At 33.5% G+C, this 18,608-nt stretch overlaps 1 protein-coding gene across 8 annotated transcripts; it reads left to right on the top strand.

Moving 5' to 3' along the window:
- The first annotated feature begins 4,112 nt into the window (after positions 1 to 4,112).
- On the top strand, positions 4,113 to 18,520 carry LOC109084536 (tumor protein D53 homolog). 8 transcript variants are annotated; one of them, XM_042778102.1, is made up of 10 exons: positions 4,130 to 4,240; positions 4,958 to 5,002; positions 5,500 to 5,523; positions 9,673 to 9,788; positions 10,391 to 10,539; positions 13,747 to 13,848; positions 15,735 to 15,749; positions 17,026 to 17,064; positions 17,412 to 17,472; positions 17,645 to 18,520. In XM_042778102.1, the coding sequence occupies exons 1-10, from the start codon at positions 4,222 to 4,224 to the stop codon at positions 17,762 to 17,764; spliced, it is 690 nt and encodes a 229-aa protein (XP_042634036.1). In that variant the 5' UTR covers positions 4,130 to 4,221; the 3' UTR covers positions 17,765 to 18,520. The 8 variants fall into 8 exon arrangements, with proteins under 8 accessions (XP_042634042.1, XP_042634043.1, XP_042634036.1 ...); XM_042778103.1 differs by having other exon boundaries at positions 4,131 to 4,240; positions 17,648 to 18,520; XM_042778104.1 differs by lacking the exon at positions 15,735 to 15,749 and having other exon boundaries at positions 4,131 to 4,240.
- The last annotated feature ends 88 nt before the right edge of the window (positions 18,521 to 18,608 follow it).

Raw genomic sequence — 18,608 nt, 5'->3', positions numbered from 1 at the left:
TCGTCACATCTGCTACACACTGCTTTATCACTCCAATGCAGATAACTGAATTATCTGTACTTATATTAAGGAAGACACAACAGAAATCAGTCTGAATGTTAGCTTGGGCTGTTTTTGACATGCTAACATTATAAACTGAAAGCTTTGACTGCCAGTGTGGTGGTGGTGTTTTTATTTTTTAATTTAACTCCAGAGACGGTGCCTTTTACCAGTGGGATTGAACTTTACTCAAAGGAACTTTGTATATTTTGAGAGCACACCTGCTGTGATTGATTTCCCTAAATATACTGTAGAATGTGTCTGAATCTATTCCACAACACCTGTCACATTTTTTTTTAAATGCACATTGTATTTTTTATTTTTATTTTTCATTGTTACATTTGCTGCTGCGCTTTATTTTCAGATTTAAAGTCAATTCAGGCCTACAGACAGCAAATATATGTCTTTATCATTTTTAATTAAGAATTAAAAGAAGCTGCCAACATTTGGTCTCACTTGGCTTTTAAAAAGTGGTGTTTGCTAAGTAAAGAATTGCTCATACTTAGGGTTAGTGATCTGGGAGGGGGAACTCTTAAGTATTACATTTCAGCATGTATCCCAAGATGCACAATTTGTGCTACAGATGCACTACTATTTAAAAATTAGGGTCAGTAGTTTATTTATTTATTTAAGTAATTAATACATTTATTCAACAGGGATGTATAACTTTGATCAAAGGTGACATTTATAAAGACATAATGTTAAGAGGGTTTTAATTTCAAATAAATGCAGTGCTTTTGAATTTTGTATTCATCAAAGAATATTTGGTTTCTACAAAAAAAAGGTATCTTGGTTTCTACAAAAATATTAAGCAGCACATTAATAAGACGTGTTTCTTAAGCACCAAATCAGCATATTAGAATGTTTTCTGAAGGATCATGTGACAGAAAAGACTGAGAGGACATCTGAAGAATAAACACATCATAAAATGTATTAAAATAGAAAAGTTATTTTAAATTGTAATAATTTCACAATATTACTGTTTTTATTGCATTTTGGTCAAGTAAATGCAGCCTTGTTAAGCACAGACGTCTTTCAAAAATACCTTATCTTACAATATATCTTATATCTTACCAACTTCAAACTTTAAAAGGTTAATCTTTTACCATGCTACAATGATTAATTCTAAAAAAAAAATATTTTAGCTAATATGTTAAAATGAGAAAAACAAACTGACAAGTTTATCACCTAACAAAATCTTACTGTAGCTGTATGTGACCTACATCTACATCAAGAAAGTGTGGTGATAGTGGTCACTACTGAATGAAGCTTACTACTGTGATTTGCATGTGCAGCAAGAGAAAATATGAAAGTCTAACCACACATTGGAATAAAATAACTATTGTCTTCTTTTTCTCATCCACAGAGCTGTTGTCCATCTCATTATGTGGTCTGGGTGCAGCTGTCCGCTGAACTAGCAGCTGTCGCTAGCTAAGTTTAGAAACGTCACCCGAGTGGCATGCTAGCTTTTACAATGAAATACATGAAAGTACATTTTGATATAGTGAATGTCATTATACTGACTTCATGTCACTGCACACGTGTATGACTTTCTTTCTTGTGTGAAAAACAGAAGATATTTTGGAAAATGTCTTTTTGTCCATATATCGGATGTTATTGGGATCCAATATTGTATATGTTCAATTTCAAACCAAAAAGTAAGTCATACAGGTTCGTAAGTGAGTAAATGATAACTTCTAATGATTTTTTTTATTTATTTTTTTAGGTGAATGATCCCTTTAACTCAAGGATTGTCTGTCGTGAAGTTTGAACCTACATCCCCTGATAGCACAAGCACATCTGCGAGACATCTATGTGATTTGCGGGTTTACATCTGGAAGATGTATTTTTTTTAGTGTTTGCTCATCTGCAACACTTCTATGTGACGTTTCCTGTCAGATGTCAAATCCATTTAGAAAATGTCTTTAAGATGTTTATGATTTAGAATGTATGTAAAACTGACATCTTGTAGACGTTTGTCAGATGTTTGTTCACAGCAGATGCTTTCCAGATGAAGCGATCTTTAACAGACACAATGCATTGAAAGTGTGCTATCTTGGTCCTTGACATTGACTTGCAATGCAATTGCATTTTCCATTAGAATATCATTTTTATCTATAGGTGAAGATCACCAACTGGATACAGAGGTTCCCAACCCCATGTGTGATCATCAGCAAACAGAGATTACAACCTGTGTGTCACATGAGTGACGGTTTCCTCAGATTTCCTTCTTTGACCCTCCCTGCTGGTAGTCTCTGATAATGCAAATTCCAGTGAGATCGATTTCCTGCCAGTGTAAGCACTTTGTTAGGGGTCTGCTGGCCGAAAAGCTGCTTCCTGGGGTCAGCTGACTGACTGACATCCTGTTGACACCAGCTGCCCCGCTGCTCCACCACTGTAACAGGCTCTAATGGCAGTGCAGGCCAATGAAGAATGACAACAAATATCAATCTCTATCAGGTTAATACAATAAAAGCGTGACTCACATTGCTATGTTGTAGTCCTTACTCTTAAAACATGGTTCTGCAAATATTACTGATGCTACCTCATTTGTATTAGCTACTCTTAAAACATGGTTCTGCAAATATTACTGATGCTACCTCATTTGTATTAATATATCAATGACAAAGATCAATGAGGCAAAAGACAATATATGTGTTTTTATGTGTTGGCAAGGATTGTTTTATGTTTTATTATGTCTATTGGAGTATATCAATGAGCAAAGACAATAAAAATATACATAAATGTAAATATATGTCATGAAAATTAATGAGTGGTGTATAGGTTTTTGGAATATATCAGTTATGGGAATATATCAATGAGCAATGAATGTTTTATTTTTTGTTGTGTGGTATTGAATTTAGTTTGATGTATTTTAGCTATAGGAATATATCATTTTACATAACAGGTTTAGTCAAATGTAGCCTTGTGATGATGACATAAAATATGTGAGGTACAGGAGAGTTTTATATGTTTGTTAAAAATTCTTTTGAATTTGTTTATATTAATTTCTCTGTCAAATACACGTCTAAATGCGACAATTCAGACCTTTTAGTTATATATTTTTGAGACAGTTAATTTTATTTGTAAAAACTTCTTATGGTTTTCAAACAGACAAGTTTACTTGTAAAAACTTCTTATGGGGTCATTTTGTATGGATGACACCTGGTGGTTTGATTGCTAAAAGATTTTATAGAAAAAGGTGAAGTTAAACTTAACGTCAAGTGACGTTAAGGGATTTTGTTGTGTTTTTGTAAAAGTCTGGTTTATTTTTGTTTAATTGTTGTGGGGTCATTTTTTTGTTTTGTGAAATCTGTTTGTTTAGATGGTTACATATAAAGGCCTCTAAGAAACAAAAATGACCTGACTACATTCTAAAACTGATCAGTTTCGCATATGCATAGGTTGGTAACAGGCAAACGATAACCACTCATGTAATTAAACTGTGCCATTATTGTGTGGGATCATCTATTCTCTGTTTGTATATCCATGCTTGGCGTGCTGTTGACTCATTACAGTTTTAACCTTTCTTATTACAATAATGAAGTTTAATAATTGTCTTAAAGCTCCCATAATCACATCAATAAATATTAGCTCCTGTTACACATCATTAAACGCTTCTACGCACATAGCTTGCCAAAACCAATACTTCAGCAAATTCTATTGTGTTCTATAATTTGATATTTTATGTTGAATTATTATTTTATCTATAAGAAACATGTTGCATTCTCAGGCCAGCCTGTTTTTCCGTGTCTCAGCATGAGATGCCGCTGTTGACTGCAACGATAATTTAACAGACAGTAAACGTGTCCCTCATGACATCATCGCTGTGTTGTGCCAAACTCACGTCTTTGTAAACAAACAGACTGACGTAATTGATTTAACCGGGTTTTTTTTTTTTTTTTTTTTACAATATAAATTTTTTTTTTTTTTTTTTTTATTTCGAAGTTGTAAAAAAAAAAGAAGTAAATCTGACACATTTACCATGTCATGTATTATTTAATTAAAATATGCTAATAAGAACTGTTCCCATTGGTCTGTGGGTGAAGCGGCCCCGGGAATGGGCGGGGTTTTGAGAGCAGAGCGCGCTTGTGTGGAGCGGTTGTGTTGAACGGGATATTTCTCTGAACTGAGAGGTGCTGTTAATGTGAACTGAACCTGCATTTACACAATACTGCAGATATGGAGCCCAGACAACAGGGTGAGCTTACTTTCCAAACACTTTCATGTCTTATTATTCTGTAAACATACTTGTGCATTTAAATGTGTTTATGTTCTTTTGAAATTTTTGTTTATCTTTCTAGTGTATCCTCAAATATCTTGAGTAGACCTTCATTGAAGAGGCATGTTATGTTATACTGATTTTATTTTTGCATACCAGATACATATAGATTAGAGCAGATAACTAGACAGCTATCAGCCTAATATTAATCTTTTGATATAAATATTAGGCTACATAAGTCATATGTACATGCTTCTCTATTCTAGGTCATTTAGGCTTCATTCAAATGAGGTGCATGAGCTTAAGTCAGACTTGTGATCAAGTTTTCCAGTTAGGAACTATTGTTAAAACACGTAAACAAATGAGGGAATTGGATGCAGCTCCTCCCCTCCCTCTCTCTCAAGTGCACTGATCTGGACAACCACGTGACCTTCCCATTTCATTTCCACGTGACTGTCCAGAGCTAAATAATTGAAATCTTGTGACCAGATACAGTATGTTCCAGTGGAAGTACCAATGAATTGGCTGGTCTTTAACTAAAGAAAAACAATAAAAAATAATAATAATAATTGTAGTTATAGTTCAAAGTTATTAATACATTTATTTAAATATTTATAAGCAGTAAAGTCAATGCATATATGTTCCATTTTTATCGTACTTTAATGTCTTGTTTCTTTTGCCAATCGTACTTCACAGAGCTGTATTCTAGCGTACTGACTCCTGAAACAATAGTAGACTGGGGTAAGAGCTTGCGGTGTAATTTAATGAAAGTAAATTTGACAAACCCAACCTTTGTAGCCATGTACAGTAGATCACTCATTTCTACCTCTGAGCTTATGGGTGCTGAGTTGTGTGTTGCTCTTTGACATAAGTGCTTTTGGAAGTAGACAGCCATGTCAAAGACTTTAGCACATTCAAAACTTGTGGATACTGCTAAACCCTAGAATTGTGACATTATTTGATTGACAGGCGCTTTGTTGTACTTTAAATGCATGCCATGTTGAGGTTTCTTGAATGAGACAGCATGGGTTTGATGCGCATGTCTTTGTACATTTTGTTTTTGTATGATATTGCACATCTAATTTCACTTCTTTGCTGTTGAATGCAGCATGCCTGATTGCAAGCTCTTGTGAGATTTGAGTGCGATTTTGTAATTTGTAATCTGTTTGTACATGGTGCACCAGCTCATGAATCAGATCATGTAATGTTCTCCTTATTTTCAATTTGCTGAACCACAGAAGACAGAGAGACTTTCCATGCAGGTAGGTCTCAGAAACATCTAAGGATGTAGCTTAGCTGAGTTTTAAAAACAACCCACTTTGCATGGTCACCATTTGTAATTTCCTGCCAGTCACTAAATACTTGTGTCTCTGTGCTGCAGTCGGACAGAATTAAATCCAGTCAGATAATCACTAAGAAGAAATCCCTCAGATTACTCCGGCAAGGCCAGAAATTACGCAATGCTTCACTAAAACCATGCCCTTAAATTATACTGCTTTATTTCAAGCTCCAAATAGATTGTGCTTGCATTATTGAAATCGAGTTATACAGTGAAAAAAAAAACAGTATTTCTTCCATTTGTCACTAAAAACACACACTTTATTAGGACTTTTTGTTTGTAAGTAGTGCCGTCAAACCCGCATTGCTGTTATTTAAAACTAAAACTATTTGTAACTTTATGTATTCAAATAAGTAGCACTAAACCTGAAAAAAATTAATGAAAGCTAAATAGAAATATTAAAATACTAATAAAAATTACAAAAACACATGAAAAATTAAAACTAAAATTAAATGAGAACTTAAAAATGTGTGTGTGTGTGTGTGTATATATATATATATATATATATATATATGTGTGTGTGTGTGTGTGTGTGTGTTTGTGTGTGTGTGTTAACACAGTAATACGATATAAATAATACTAATATAACACTAACTTTTGCAATTGTTTTTTTTATCTTGTTTTATAGAATTTTTGCTGATTTGTATTAGGTTCAGTGTTTAGATACAAGTGTGAGATTTGTGTGTGTGTGTGTGTGTCATTGAGACTAATATCACTTGCAGAAATGTACACTATAAAAGTTATTTACACAAAATGCTGAACCTAATAATTACACAGAGGCCTGTTATTTAGTTTTATTTCCATAGCAAGTAACTGAATGCATTAACAGATTAACTATATAAAAACTGAGGTAGGTCTGATTAATTAGATTGATTAATTGACAGCACTGGTTTACAGTACATAGATTTACAAAAGATTCAAATAGTATTTAAAATAATTTTTAGCATTTTTTTCTTGATTATCTCTGGTCTTGGTTTGAATGCCTTTGTCTTTCATTTCTATCAGTGGGTGATAAGAAATAGGTGTTTCGTTCATCTGATGAAAATAAGAATGCCCTCCTCCTCCTCACACTGAAATCTTTCTCTGAGGACAGTGAAGTGATTCTTTGTGAATCTGTTGTGTCTTCGGGAAGGAAAATGAGGACATTGAGAGAACTGGATGCATAGTCCAGTGAGCTTGAAGAAGCTGAACTGTTGAGCACACTGCCCTACAGATGACACACCGAACACCATGACATGACTCTGACTCGCTCACCCACCCACCCAGACAGAAGAACATGAGAAAGATAAACTGATTAGCCCATGCATTAATTACAAAAATAGCCTTACATAATTACAAAAACTAGCCTTATCTGAAAATATTGGAAGGCTTATCTACAAAGAATGCATTTTCCTGTCATTTTAGTGATAGGAAGTTGGTTTGTTTGAGCAGTTCATTTTAACAGATTTGACCAATTCATTAAAAAAGATCCAACTCAAGAATTATTCCTACCATATGTTTTTAAAGCTATCTGATGAAAGATAGATTTAGATGACCAACAACATCATCTTGTCTTTGGTTAACCAGCTCAACCAGGTTACTAGCTCTAGATAGGTTAAAAATAATGGTTTACATTCAAGGTCAGTCTAAGCTGCACTGGCTAACAGCCTAGCATATTTAACCCAGTATATGAACCATCTAGAAACTACCATCAGAATCTGGTTTGATCAGAATCATTTCAGCATGCAGGAACCTTGTCATCATTTAAATTAGTTTCAAAACTAATAATTTTCTCTCTCTCTCTCTTTCTCTGAAATGTACAATAACATTATCTTTTCAAATGATCTTGGCTTAAATCATAGATGTCTCAGCAATTCATCTTGGTGTTGTTGAATGAACAATTTTAATATTGCACAGCTCTCTTTTCCAGTAATAAACCTTCAACAAAGATTTAGCTCAGTGGTTATAGACAGTAGAAAGGCAATGGAATGGAAAGGATATTATTTTACATATTTAATCCTCTGTACTTCCTCTTATTCACCCTTAAATAGATTTAGGGAATCTGATTAATGGGATAATTGGGAGGTTGATGCTAGGCATCAAGAAAGCTGCTAGGCAACCTGAACAATGAGGCTGTGGAACTGAGATAATTGCCTTTATAATGTAACTTTTCTACTGAGTTATCCTCAAAGATCCAACCTTCAGTTTTAATCTGTATCAAGAAATCTATTCTATCTATTCTTGTTATAAGTAAATAAATAAATGTAAATAAACAGTGTTGACATCTTACAGACCCAGAGGGGTAATCGTCACCCACACAGGACATGTTCATGCTCCATGCTGGAGAGTTTTTTCCATCATAATGACATTTAAATATCTAGACCACAGCTGAAACAATCTGTCCAAAGTAAGACTGTCACCAAAATAAAACAGTTAAAAAAAAAACATTTTTGATATGCTGACTAATTCATTGGATTAATTCACAAATAAATAATAATAATAATGTAAAAATAAATTCACAAATAATAACATGTTAATATGTGCTTAGAAAATCTAAATTGTAACTGTCGGTCCAAATGAGATATAAATAAGTTTTTTGTTGTTGTTGTTGTTGTTGTTGTTGTTTTTTTAAAAATGTTGTTGTTGTTGTTGATTGATTTTTAATGTTTTTATAGTGAACTGTGCAAAAAAAAAAATACTATGTGAAATTTACAGGCCTATATTTATTTGCACTATTTTATTGCTTCAAAATTAAACCTGCAAAATTTGACCTGCAAATCCAAATGGGTTATGTGAAAATAGCAAATAAAGTTTAAAAGACAAATGAAGAAAACTGTAAATGCAAAACAAATGTTCTGATTCTATCGTGTCAGTGTTCTATAGCAACCAATGCACTCTTTTGCTTTAGTTGCAAACAGATAGATATGATCTTCTGTACAAGCCATTGTGTGTGTGTAAATGATGAATCTGAGATCTCATTCCTGAGCACTCTTCTTTGCTTAGACCGTCCAGCTCTGCTCTTCTACCTGCTGATTGCATTAGCCACTAAAAGTGCATCACGCGTTTCATGCCACAGCACTCTAATCAGTTTCTCGTGTAATGACTCACCAGACGTCTGAGATGTGACTCTCGTTTTCCTGTGGACAAAAACAACCTTAACGTTTACTCATATTACCAGTGCCATATTAAATGCATTAGTGCTTCATTATTTGAGCTTTCATTTTCTAGCTATTGTAAGATTTAGTTTTTCTTTCACTTTTATCATGAGTGTGTTTTTGACTCTTCAACACAATGCTTTTATTTGAGTTTTTGAGTGAATTCATTATAAAAGTAACAAGGTAACATTTTTTTAAAGCGGGTCTGGGTTTGTTTTAGCATTATCATTACATATATGCTATACTTTCAATGTAATTCCACTCTCAGATGAACACTGATGTAAAATATTGATTTATGTAAGTCATGCCAGACATGTATTGCAATGAAATGAAACACATAATGCTGTGCTGAGTGAGTGATTTTGCAGGGATTTTGGGGAACTGGATTAAATTTTCAATCATAGGTATGATAATCAAACCATATTCCTATTTCCTTGTCCTTTTCTCTTTGCTTAAGTTCAGCTTAAATTCTCAAATGCATAAGAGAATACTGTTGTTCCATGCTCTAGTCTCAGCTGTTATGAGATGGTTTTTTCTACAACCTTTTATTATAACCTTCATTCTGGGGAGAGGCTGGATAATTACCCCAGGAAGGTGATGGTTAAATCTGTTTAAAGGCTTCACTGCTGTTGTCACGCTGACTGAAGGGTAGTTTCTGTATAGTGCAAATCCTGTTAAGACATAATGGTTGAAATTGTGTCTTAGTTTACCTAAAAATAGCAATTGTTTTCAATGTTGATATAAAAAGAAATGTTTCTTGAAGACCAAATCAGCATATTAGAATGATTTCTGAATATATAAATAAATATAGAATTAAATTTGGGGCAAACTTTTCCTTTAAGTATATAAATTGTACCCTTGAGTTTTTGAGAATTAAAAACTCAACAAAAAACTCAATAACTTCAATTGTTCTGCTATATTTGTACATTTATCTCCAGGTTTTTTGGACAAAGAGCCTCTAAAGGAAGTGGATGAGGACATGGTATCAGAGGTGGATCTCAACAACACTGTCACAGAAGAGGAGCGAGAGGAAATGGAGAATGAACTGACTAAGGTGTTTAACCCAGTGTTTTAGTGTTAGACCAGGAAAATGGGCTGGATGATCCTAAGAAACTTTGTTAGTCTGTGAACCTGAAGGCTACAGCAGCAGCTCAAAATCCTGCAGATCTGTCTGCATTTTGCTTCTTTGCATGTTGTGACTTACATTTAAATAGTAAAAAATGTGGCACTGTTCACTTCAGGAGCCATTTCTATCTATTATGAGAGTTAAAAATTACATTTATTAGTGTAAAAGTATTGTCAGGTTGATTTCAGTCATATTAAAGCAATTAGTATTGAAATACGATCCAGTCTGCTGTACTGTATTTACTGAAATATACTGTGCTGTTGCCACACAAATGGTCTGCGTTATCTCAGAACATACACCCATGATTGTAAATCATGTGATCAAAGCATTCCCATTTTTTTCTTGGGCTACTTTATCCAACGAGATCTTCATGGTCCACTGAGCCAGGCATTAACTGTTAAACAGTTTGCATACGAGACAGAAAGAAAAGAGTGGACACTTCATATTAGAACTGAATTATCTGTTGTTCCGATAACTTTTAAATATGAAAAGATTCAGCCCTCAACCTTGACTTATTTTCCTTCTGTCAGTTAGAAGAAGAAATCACAACTTTGAAACAAGTGCTGGCCTCCAAAGAAAAGCGTCACTCAGAGCTGAAACACAAACTAGGGATCACACCCCTGTGTGAACTGCGACAGAACTTCACCAAGAGCTGGTATGACATGCAGACCAGCACTGCGTAAGTAGTCTTTGCTAAACCTTCTGATTAAAGTCATATTTTATTCTGGCTTGTGACAACAGATGCGTCATTTTTTTAAGAAGACAACAGCAGATGCGTTGTGCGTTAAGGAAAAAAAATCAAGCTGACAAGTAGCTCAAGGATTAGTTAACTCTGCTACTCTGTTTCTGTTTATACGCTGTTGTAATGCTGTTGAGCATATTTACTATCACTACTCTCAGGAACAGATCAATACACAGATTACAAGCACGATGAACAGAAACCATTCATACGCAAAGATTATGTGAATTTATGCTAACAGAAGAACATTTGTGACCCTGGAGCACAAAACCAGTCTTAAGTCGCTGGGATATATTTTTAGCAATAGCCAAAAAAACATTGTATGGTTCAAAATTATCGATTTTTCTTTTATGCCAAAAATCATTAGGATATTAAGTAAAGATCATGTTCTATGAAGATATTTTGTAAATTTCCTAATCCTTCATTTGGACAACTTTTTTTCTTTTTTTTTTTTTTTTCTTTTTTTGAAGTTATTTCTCCAGATTTTCAAATAGTTGTATCTCAGCCAAATATTGTCTGATGCTAATAAATCTTACATCAATGGGAAGCTTATTTATTCAGCTTTATTTTGTTTTATGATTATAAATTTTAAATAAATGTGAAGCTTATTTATTGTTTTTTTGTAAATGTTCACATTTATTCTTTTATCAGATGCTTTTACCTAAAGCAACTTACAAATTACAATAATACAAGAAGGAACAATTAATCAAAAGGAGAAAACTATACAGTAATTCTATTATATATAAATTGAACAAATGCTTGAGCTTGGCAAGTTGGTCATTGTATGAAAGAAGCACCATGAAGATTGTTAAATGTTCCTTTTTTTGTTGGATGAATGACAGCGAGCAGGTTTGGAATGACTTCATCATTTTCATTTTGGGTGAACTGTTCCTTTAAGTGTATGATTTACGCTCTTATTGTTTTTATTATTAGTTTGATTTTAATAAAGAATATTTGGTATATTCAAACCCCACAGTGGTATGTTTTTTATTACACCAATCTAAAATGATTCTTAGTTGGTTGTCATTCTTTTTACAGTAGCTGTGGTGAACTGACTTCACAGCAATTTTTTTTTTTTTTAATTAAATCTGTAATAAGTCTGTCTGCCTTTGTTTATATTCCCATGTTCACCTGGTTATTCAGTTACTACAGTGACATGGTAACTAGCATCTCAAGTGAATAGTCCTTCTCATGAGGAGGTTGCGGGCTGAGCGGCACAAAGCGATCAGATGACATTTGTTGACTGATATGGATGTTTCCTGCGTTAGCCTGAGTGTCTCTGAACATACTCTAATCAGATGACTAGACTGGTCTCGGGTCAGTCTAGATGTGCTGTTATATAAAGCATGTAATTGTACAATGTGATTCACCTCAGCTACTGTAATTGGACTGTGAAATGTGCAACTTGAAGGACTAGTTCACCCAAAATGAACACACTGTCATGATTTACTCACCATCATGTCAATCCAAACCTTATGACTTTCTATCATAAAAGATGTTTCATATAATGTTCCTGCTGCATTTTTCTGTACAATAAAAGTAAATGGGGATGATCAAACTCTGAAAATGACAAATAAACAACATAATATCATTGTAGAAGTAATGTACAATATACCAGGTTTTCAAAGTCATACCATGGCTTTGTGTAAGGACACACCAAAGCTTTTTGTAGACGTTTGGCTGATCAGAATGTGCTGATCAGTATCCAGGTTTGGCTACTATACTCTATGTGTAAACTGTTATTAAATGTGGGAGTTTTATTCTGAAAAATGTAGAGATCTTGGGTCAAGAAGTTTCTGTGACTTCAGTTGACTGGTTTAGATTAACTTGCTGTCTAAAATGTGACAGGATTCTCACTCAACAGACCCGAAAACATTTAGGAAAAAGTAAAAAATAGGAATCTTTCTTACAACATATAAACATTGTTATTGTTATTTTCTGAAGAGTATTGGTAGCAATTTGTGGCCATAGTGTTCCCTTTGTAGACTGTATTGAAGCAGCATTTCTTCCTTTTTTTTACGAGATCACAGAAAAAAGTGAAGGGAAATTCTTCCTGTCTACAATTCAGAAAAGGCACCTTTTTGTTCTTTGCCTGTACTTGTTCTAATTTGTTCTTGTTCTTCAGTCTCCTTTGGGAACTGGCATGTAGTGTTTAATGTGCTCTAAGATCCACTAAAGATTTAGACCAGGGTTCCCCAAACTTTTTTGTCAGTCAAACCCCTTAGAAAATATTTTCTTGAAGTACCCCCTGGGCATTTAATTATATTTTAATTTTAAAAGAAGTTGATATTTCAAAAATGTAACAACATATTTGCATTTTCATGGTTCTCTCCTGTTGATTAAGGGTAACATTACATGCACGTAAACAAAATATTTCATCTTTTTTTAGAAAGTGTTTTATTTTTATTGTTTTTATTATCAAATTAATTATATATTGTGCTGCATGTAGATATGGCTTATTGTTATATAGTTTTAGCTCTAGTTATAAAAATGGATATTATATAATGAATTACATAAATATATTAGTTTTAAATTACAGTTGTCCTGTAAAATAAAAAAAATATTTAATATTTTAGTAGATAATTATACTTACTTTTACAATACAATACTTTATTTATACTTTGTCACAATACCTATATTTATGTATTCAATTCTTAATTTGTATATTTTCAGATCCTAAAGCTTTTATTTAGGCAGAATACTGGTGAAATGCTGTAAACTTTTATCCACAGAAATGTGAATGTACACATTGCACAATCACTTTGCATTGCACAATCGCAAACAGCCTTTGATTTGATAATCGCCTGAAAAATATATTGTGTTTTCAGTTTTATTTCAGTTAATTTGCAGCCACATTTTTTAAATGTGTATTGTGCATTATTATTATGTGTTAATGTCACAAAGTACCAATGATAAGCAATGGGCACATTGTCAAGTCCAGTGTAGACAGCCTTTAGCTGTTGAGGCGCAATGCAATGTGAGTGACAACAGTTGCGCTCGATGTAGACATGGTGTCACTTTTAAAAAATAAACATTTATGTGTGAGAAATATGTATTTGTCAGAAATATTTTATCAATGACAACTGTGATAAGAATATCTAAGTGTATCCAATTTTTTTTTTTTTTTTTTTGGTACTGTTCTGGCAGATACAAAAAGACGTCTGAGACCCTGTCTACGGCAGGACAGCGGACCTCAGCGGCCTTCAGTAACCTCGGCAATGCCATCAGCAGGAAGTTCGGGGATATGAGGTACAATGTCACTTCCCCCTCTGCCTCTTTCTGCTGTCCATCATTTCCTGTTTCTCTTCTGCAGGAAACTTCCACAAACGCATACACATGCTGTGGTTGTTGCACAGTGAAATGGCAGTGGTCTTGAGGCATTTACTTTGGCCAGTCTGTTTGAGTGGCATGTTTGTGTTACGTAAGCCTCATTTAAGCAGCTTTCAGTGGGCCAGATTGGAGGCATGTCCAGCTGGCATAAAAATAAGAGGTTGTGGTGGCATGAAGAATTTACCAGCTCCTCTTCACTGGATCCTAGATGGTTGAGACACTCTGTGACAAGAGATGCTTTCATTTCAGAAGAACAGTAAAAGAGAAGTTTAGAGAATCTACTGCAGGATGATAAAGGATTGACTGTTAAAAAATTGTTATTGATAATGGTCATGCTTTACAGATGCCAGTCCTAAACACTGCAAAAAAAAATAAATCCCAGTAAAAATATATAAATAAATATATTTATATAAAAAAAGATACATTTTTGAATTTTTGATTTTTCCTCTGTAGTTTTTATTCTATTATCTTAGTATTTAAAAATGCACTGTAATGTGTACATAGAGTATGTGTGTGTATACATAATACATACACACACATATATACATATATGTAGATACATGTATATTTACACATAATGTTATATATATGATATTATAATATACATACATATATACATATATAGATAGATAGATAGATAGATAGATAGATAGATAGATAGATAGATAGATAGATAGATAGATAGATAGATAGATAGATAGATAGATAGATAGATAGATAGATAGATATCTCAATTAATTGTAAAGATCAAAATCAATGCATGATGCCCATTTCTCACTACTGCTTTTGCTTTAGCAAAATAGTGTTGACTTTACTGTTATTGGACATTTATGTAGATTCAACACCTCATTACCTTATTTTACTTCAGCGTGTTTGGCCTTCAGATACTGTATCCCAGGAGGTATGTGTGTTTGGTTGCCAGTGTGTGACACCATCTCTCTGCGTGTGTCTGGGGGTTTTCTACTTCATGTTTGCAATGAACATCCAAAGAACAATGTTTATCCTTGCATGCTTATTGGCTCCTAGCAATAGCAGCATACAGCAAGATTATAGTCCATACTATATATGGAGCTAATATGACAAATCAATACTCCAAAAAGTGTCAAAATGCTCATTTTTGTTTAAATGATGATAAATGTTCTTATAACTTCTGTGAAGTTTATGTGTGTGTGTGTGTTTGCTGAGTGCTTTGTTTAGCCTGTTGTACCAGGCACAAATCGGCAGTATATATATATATATATATATATATATGAGTGCTTTGTTTAGCCTGTTTTTATATGTATATATATATATATACGTAAAAATTTAACAGCCAGTATACATTGGACCTAAAAAGTATTTGGACACTTACTGTAAGTCATATTTAAAAATGTATGAATGCCATTGCATTAGAATTTAGAATTCCATTGCACACTTTTAAAGCAAAACATTTCACAAGGTTTAATGTGACAGAACTATTGTTTAAAAAAAAAAAAAGGATTTATAGTGTCAACTTGATGCAAACTAAATTCAGACGTGACACCACTTGTATAAAAGTTAGGTCTAAAAAAGTTAAAGCATCATTTGGTTTAATATTTTTCCTATTTCCATTTTTAAGTGTCCAGATTTTTTTTTTTGTGACCACTGTATAACACTTTTCTAAAATTAAGGGAATTTATGAAATGTTATAAAAAAAAAAAAAAAAAAAACATTTTTATATTTTCTCAAAATATGTTTTAGGTTTCATATGACCAAAATTTTGTTGAATGGCCTGTAATCAAAAATTATTTACAGTGTTCTTTCCCTGTCTCTGATGCACACCAAAGGTCACATTCTCTTGGGTAAGATATTGTGTTTATAGACCCCAGATAGAGATTAGCAATAGCTGCTTTCTTTTAGCATCTGCATGATACATGAGAACAGTGATGGTGCTGAAACTGAATCTGACTTCAAGACAGGACTCAGACACATTGTTTCCATAAATAAGCAATAAGGTTGTGAAGAGGTATTCAAGTATCTGAACAGCTAATATGAATATTTCAATGCGTGTCAGTCTAACATTGATTCTGAGAAGAAGAAAAAAACTGTGGAGCCATAAATTCATTAGATAATGAGATCTGTAGCATTATAAGAAGGTCTTTCTTTTGTTTTAATCAGCAATGCATGTTAAACTCCATATTGAGCCAAAGTCACAATCACAGTCTCCCACACTGACTACATGCAGTTGTTTAATAGATGACTGGTTTCAGCATGTGTTGCTTTTCATTTAACTATTTATGTGTTAACAAATAATGCATGTAATGCTCGGTTTGATATATATAGTTTATTAGCGAAATAGCAAAACCTCTTTATCCCACCTATTTTGAGTAGCCATTTTTATCAGGTAGTTCTCACTATGCATAGAAAACAGGAAGTGCAAAATGATCACAGTTCTGTACAGTTAGCCTTTTCACATGCAGCGTACGACCAGTGTAATTATAACAGGAATCTATACCTACTCTATATGGGACTGTTATACTGTCCATTGGAAAGTCACCAGCTTGTACAGTACAGTTCAAAAGGTTAAGGTCAGAACAATTTTTGAAAGATGGTAGTTTTATTCATCAAGGACATATTACATTGATCAAAAGGGACAGTAAAGACATTTATGATGTTACTATACATTTCTTTTTCAAATAAATGCTGTTTCCACATATATACAGTATTAAGCAGCACAAGTGTTTTCAGAATAGATAATAATGAAATGTTCTTGAGCACCAGCATATTAGAATGATTTCTGAAGGATCATGTGACACTGAAGGAGTTATGATTCTGAATATTCAGCTTTGTATCACAGGAATAAATTTCATTTCAAAATATATTCAAATAGAAAACAGCTATTTTATGTTTTGCTATTTTGATTAAATGGTGGCTTGGTGAGCATAAGAGATTTCTTTGAAAAACATTTAAAAAAATCCTACCAACCGAAACATTTGGTAGGTGTAGTGAAATGCACTGGTACAGGCTACACTTATATGATCTTTTAATTATTTGCAATTTTATGTGTCTGCAATGTACTTGTTTGTCCATGATAATGATCGAACCTCTCTTTTGCTTGGCCATGCTTTCATGGGACAGCTATTCTATACGGCATTCAATGAGCATGCCTACAATGAGGTAAATGTGTGTGACAGCTTGCTTTGCATGTTTGTTCTACTATTGCATTTAAAAACTTTTTAAAGCATCCAAAAATGTGATGTTCTAGGATGCAAACAACACAAAAATGCATGTGACATCATATATCGCATATACATATATAAAAGTGTTGGTGTATCAGATGAATAAATAGTGGTTTTGTTGCATTTAAAAAAAAAATGTAAATAACGGTAATCCCTGCATGTACCATCTTGCATGCATTTACACTTAAACAACCTGGAGAGGATTTTAGGACTGCAGTTGAATGGACCAGATGGAGTTTACTGATTAGATTAGGTAAATAAAACTAAACTATTTTTATTTTACAGGAACTCACCTAGTTTCAAGTCCTTTGAGGAGAAAGTCGAAAGTACAGTTTCCAACATTAAGGTAAGCCTGACATACAGTGACCTTATTAGTGGTCAAACAAGCAAACTGTAGCTTGGTTTGCCCCTTAGTTCAGTGCTGTTAATAATTGATCAGCTTATCATTGGTAATTTTCAACTTCACTGTCCTGAATGTCCACATACTATCCAATGTCATGAGAGTTTTGTGTTGCTAGCAGTCTAAGGTTGGAGGAACAGGAGGTACGGGCAGTTTTGAAGAGGTCCTGTCTTCAGCGGCCCAAGCCAGCTCCCAGGACACCCCTACTAATAACGTGACTGAGAACAGCGAACGCTAAGGATTTTAATGGTCTACCAGTGAAACTTTGATGACCCTTAATGGTTTGGAGAGCACTGTGAAAATTGCACCGGGGGCCCATAACATGGCAATACATGCCTTTCAGATGCGTGTTGGTGCATTGTCTGTGCAAAATATTGCATGGAAGGAAAACAACCAACTGGAGAATGTTTATTCTATAAGTTCTTTTCAAAATATGGATATTTTTCGAGGAGTCTGTCTTTGGCGTAGTCCTGCATTACTTTATTATTTATACTAACTCAACATTGTTTAACTGTAACAAAGCATGATACATTTCCAGGACCAAAAATAATGGCTGCGTATACAATCCTAAGAGAAGTACTGTTTAAAGAATGTTTAACAAAATGGATGTAAGACTTTGTTTTCCTGAATGTGGTAATGCTTCTATTCTTTCTGTATGCCTATAACTATAGCACATATTTGCTGATAACAGATGCAGACAGCAAATTTACATTTTACTGCAATTTATTAGCTTATCCGATATGCCTGATTTAAATTGTAATGTATTGGTAACCATAACTGTCACTGACCAAAAATGTATAGCATTATTATATCCTGTATTTTTTCTTCTTAACTTGATACATTTGTGTGAAATTTGTTGCAGCTTTACATATTTAACATTGACATTGAAGTCAATTGTTGTTTTAAGGAACAGGATTTTATAGCTGAAATATTTCTTCAGATTCATACTCAGTGTTGATCTGCCATTCATTATTAATAAATAATTTTAGAATGAGTTGTATTTACATTTCTATTGCACTTTTCATGCGTTTAACAAAGTAATATCAGTTTCAACTGATAGAAAATATTGTTTTCTATTAAAG

The sequence above is a fragment of the Cyprinus carpio genome, chromosome A20 (genome assembly GCF_018340385.1).
Source record: "Cyprinus carpio isolate SPL01 chromosome A20, ASM1834038v1, whole genome shotgun sequence".
NCBI lineage: Eukaryota > Metazoa > Chordata > Actinopteri > Cypriniformes > Cyprinidae > Cyprinus > Cyprinus carpio.
This window is presented reverse-complemented; position numbering and strand designations above follow the sequence as displayed.